The sequence below is a fragment of the Lacerta agilis genome, chromosome 2 (genome assembly GCF_009819535.1).
Source record: "Lacerta agilis isolate rLacAgi1 chromosome 2, rLacAgi1.pri, whole genome shotgun sequence".
Classification (NCBI taxonomy): Eukaryota; Metazoa; Chordata; class Lepidosauria; order Squamata; family Lacertidae; genus Lacerta; species Lacerta agilis.
Window position 1 is genome coordinate 10,015,610 of NC_046313.1, and position 3,887 is coordinate 10,019,496.

At 46.4% G+C, this 3,887-nt stretch overlaps 1 protein-coding gene across 1 annotated transcript; it reads left to right on the forward strand.

Moving 5' to 3' along the window:
• The first annotated feature begins 287 nt into the window (after positions 1–287).
• HOXC12 (homeobox C12) lies at positions 288–2,870 on the forward strand. Its single transcript, XM_033138527.1, has 2 exons — positions 288–972; positions 2,600–2,870. The coding sequence occupies exons 1-2, from the start codon at positions 408–410 to the stop codon at positions 2,836–2,838; spliced, it is 804 nt and encodes a 267-aa protein (XP_032994418.1). The 5' UTR covers positions 288–407; the 3' UTR covers positions 2,839–2,870.
• The last annotated feature ends 1,017 nt before the right edge of the window (positions 2,871–3,887 follow it).

Sequence of the window (3,887 nt, forward strand, 5' to 3'; positions counted from 1 at the left end):
TTAGTTAATAAAGGAGCTAATTAATGAGAAAATTGCTTAATTTTGCCAGCTGTTGAAGGGACCCTAAAAGCAGCTGGGGGAGAAGGGTGTCATTTCTTTAAAGTGAGGGGGGGAATAATATTTTTTATTTTTTTACAGTGCTTTGGGTTTCTCAGGCCAGTGCTTAAAGCCCGTTGTTTTATTTTATAAAATGTTTTATGATTTTTTTTAAAAAGCATATAAAAAAACCGAAAGGCAGAACTTAGTGTTTTGTTTTGTCTCAAATTGCTAAAGGTGGGTGGCACCCTTTCTCCAACGCAAGTTGGCGCCCACGTGACCCCTGCGGACCAATAGGGTGGACCTTTAGGTTTAACTATGTTTAATGTCAGATAGCAATAAACTAGAAGCTCTTGGTCAGGCCCGCGGAAATGGGCGAACATAATCTCCTTAATCCTGGGTTTGTGGGACCGTTGGTGAACATCCATACGGGAGACACCTTCTATTTCCCCAATTTCCGAGCCTCCGGAGGACAGCTGCCCGGCTTGCCGTCTCTCTCCTACCCAAGAAGGGACAATGTCTGTTCTTTGCCCTGGGCATCCTCAGAACCCTGCAACGGATACCCCCAGCCCTATCTCAGCAGCCCCGTGTCTATTAACCCTTCCTTCAGCCGAGCCTGCGACCTAGCTAGAGTGGAAGAGAGCAAGTGCTACTATAGGGAGGCGTGCTCCGAGAACGCTCCCCTCAAAAGGGAAGAGAGGGTTAGGGACAATGCCTTGATGCCTCTCGAATCGGGGATCCCCAATGGAATGAGCGGCAGTTTCGGCAAATTTGACTATCCGGCTCCCGAGGCGGTGCCCCACGATCCCCCCTCTTGTCAGTCTTTGGAGTCAGACTCCAGCTCCTCCTTACTCAATGAAGGCAATAAGGGCGCCACCAGCGAGCCGTCCACAATGGTTTCCCCTATCAACCAAGGAAGCAATCTTTCCGCTGGGGGTAAGAACGTGCGACCAGGAAATATATATATATATACGAATAAGAAAAGCGAATTTATGCAATGCCTCTTCTTTATTTTATTCTTATTTTGTGTTCTCTCTCTTTCTCTCTCTCTTTCTCTCTCTTACGCGCGCGCTCTCTCTCTCTTGCTTGAAAAAGTCTGCTCGCGACTCTTGCTGTTATAAATTCCATGAAATTAGCAGCTGGGACTGAAGCATGTCTATTTGTGCCGAGGCCACTAGGGGTAGCACTCAAATGCCTCGTGCTTTATTAGGTGCTGCTTCTTTTAAAAGAAAAGCCTATAAACATGTAAATATCCCATAAAAGAGATCGCGATGGCCCAGATAGACAGATTTTCATGCCTCTCTTTCTTTCTCTCTCTCTCTCTCTCTCCACCCTCCTCCCGAATCCGAACAGGCACGCTACAAGCAGGACAATTTGCCACTGGGTGCGTGAAGCTTTTGCAACAGAAATTAAATGTAGAGGGGTGTGTGATTGTATTGGGAAGATTTCGTAGAAGTCTGGCTGCAAGGCTGGGAGGGCTTAACTTCCATGGGTTTTCTGTCCCCGGTGAGATTAGCCACCCTGGGGGGAAAACCCATTCTAAGGATGGTGCCAAGCTCTGCATTTTTTAAAAAAAGAAACACTCTGGTTTTCAAAACCCAGTTCTCGCCTTCCCGCCATCCCAGCCCACTCCCATACAAAACCGGGAAGGTTCTATAAAGAAAAGTATATATCTCCAAGCAATGCTGAGACACCATTTGCCAAAATACAAAACAAACAAACAAACCCCAACCCAAACAAACTCTCTCTCATAAAGCTTCCCGTTATGTGCCTGATCCTCTGGTGAGCAAACACTTCCAGGAACAAGAACCAGTTGGTTCTCCTCTCCTGTGAAGAAGCGTCCCTGGCTGCTGGAGATGTTTCATTCCCTCTGCAGAATCTGGCTTTGGGACTCTGAAGACAGAGACTTCCTCGTCCTTAAACTTCAGATCTGACATCTCCCAAACCGGATACCTAAGGCATGCCAGCCCATCTGGTGCCTTGAGGTCTTACACGGTAACCACAGAGACACTCTAGCATTCATTCTACCTGATGGTGCTGGTACTTTTTGGCTGTTCGGGATCTGTAAGAGCCAGCTTTATATTGCTTATTTTTCCTGTAAGATAAATAAGAAAAAGTTGCCACCGGTTATAAAAGTCCAGCGGTCGGTGTGTGTGTGAGAGAGGGGGGGGGGAGAGAGAGAGCGAGAGCCCTAACTAGCTTTTATCTCCGGTTTCTCCTTAAATCCTAATAGTTCCGAAAACCTGCAATGTATGACTTATGTGGTATGCGTGGTGACACGGGAGCCCAGGAGCTTGGAATCTAAAACGCAGATGTAAAGGTCTTCTTCCCACCCATCCTCCTTTCTCTCGAAGTTAAAGCATCTTTACTGGATTGGGCATTAGAAACGTGTGTCTCATATTATGAAATAACTAGCCGTGTGTGGGTCAAAAAAGGGAGGCGGGAAGCATTCCCTTTTTTGAAAAAAGCGTTACCCGCTCCCCTCTTTCTTTTCGTTTCTTTCTTTCTCTTTCTCTCTTCCCCTCCATGTGTTTAAATCTCATTTCCATCACGCTGTTCTTAGGTGCTCCCTGGTACCCGATGCACACAAGGTCCCGGAAAAAGCGAAAACCCTATTCTAAACTACAGCTAGCGGAGCTGGAAGGGGAGTTTATGGTCAATGAATTCATTACTCGCCAAAGAAGGAGGGAGCTTTCAGATCGGTTAAACCTGAGTGACCAGCAGGTGAAGATCTGGTTCCAGAACCGGCGTATGAAAAAGAAAAGACTCCTCCTGAGAGAGCAAGCCCTTTCCTTCTTTTAAAGTTCAGACAAGTCCGCTATCGGGTAAAAAAACAACAACAACAACAACAACCCACAGAGACTCTCCGGCCTTCTTCATCACAACTGGTGGTACCGGGACTCTTACCTGATCTGGTTTGAATAGCCAGTTTAGATTATTATTATTTTTTTTCCTTTAAGACAAAACAAACCAACAAAAGTCAGTATCCTTAAAAAAAAGAAAAAGAAAGCCACTCAACAGCAGGCGTGTCTACGTTGTAAGTGTGTGATTGAGAGAGTATGAGGGGGTGGAATGTTTCTCTTCCACTTCTGGACCTGTTGGGGAAGAACCAAATGTGAATACGCAGAAAGGAACCCCCCCTTCATCAATCAGCGTGGCTTTTCTAATGTATGGTTCACAAAGATTTGTCAGTCAGTGTTGTTGAGTATGTTCTGAATGTGAGTCTTGAGCCCGACACTCTCGCTCTTATTACGCGTCTGCGAGCGTTCACAGGTAGGGTTTCCTCTCTAAGCAACAGGGTCCCCTGTTTTGTGTGGGGCAGAGTGAGGGAGGGTCTCGATTGCCTTGGCCTTGGCTTTGTTTGGTCGCTAACCCGGTCCTCAGCAAGAGAGCATTCCAGGAAGCAAAGTCACTGTCCTATATATATATCTATATCTCGGTTTAGTGTGTTGGGATTTTTCATTCTCTGGAGTAAAAGCTTAAGTGGATGTGGCATTCACCTTAAATCAACCGTAACCATTCTGATGGGGAATGGCGAGCCAGTGTTTTATGTTTGCCAGGGTTTATTTTCAGGGCACACTGGGCGGAAAAAAAGTTCAGTACCTAGATCGAGGTTTGCAGCGTATCTATCTCGATAATAATAGGGGTGTCCAATATTTGGAACTTCGAGGTTCAGCTGGCTGTCCCCCGTGCTTGGGGTGTAGGAAATATATGGGTGCTTTACTCGGATGCTCTTCTGGGGGAAAAGTCGAGCTGAGGATGGAATTTTGTAGACATCTACTCCCAAGGCTTTTCCAATGGCAGGCGATGCCCACACATGCGCTTCTGAGGATGCCCACTGTACCTAGACC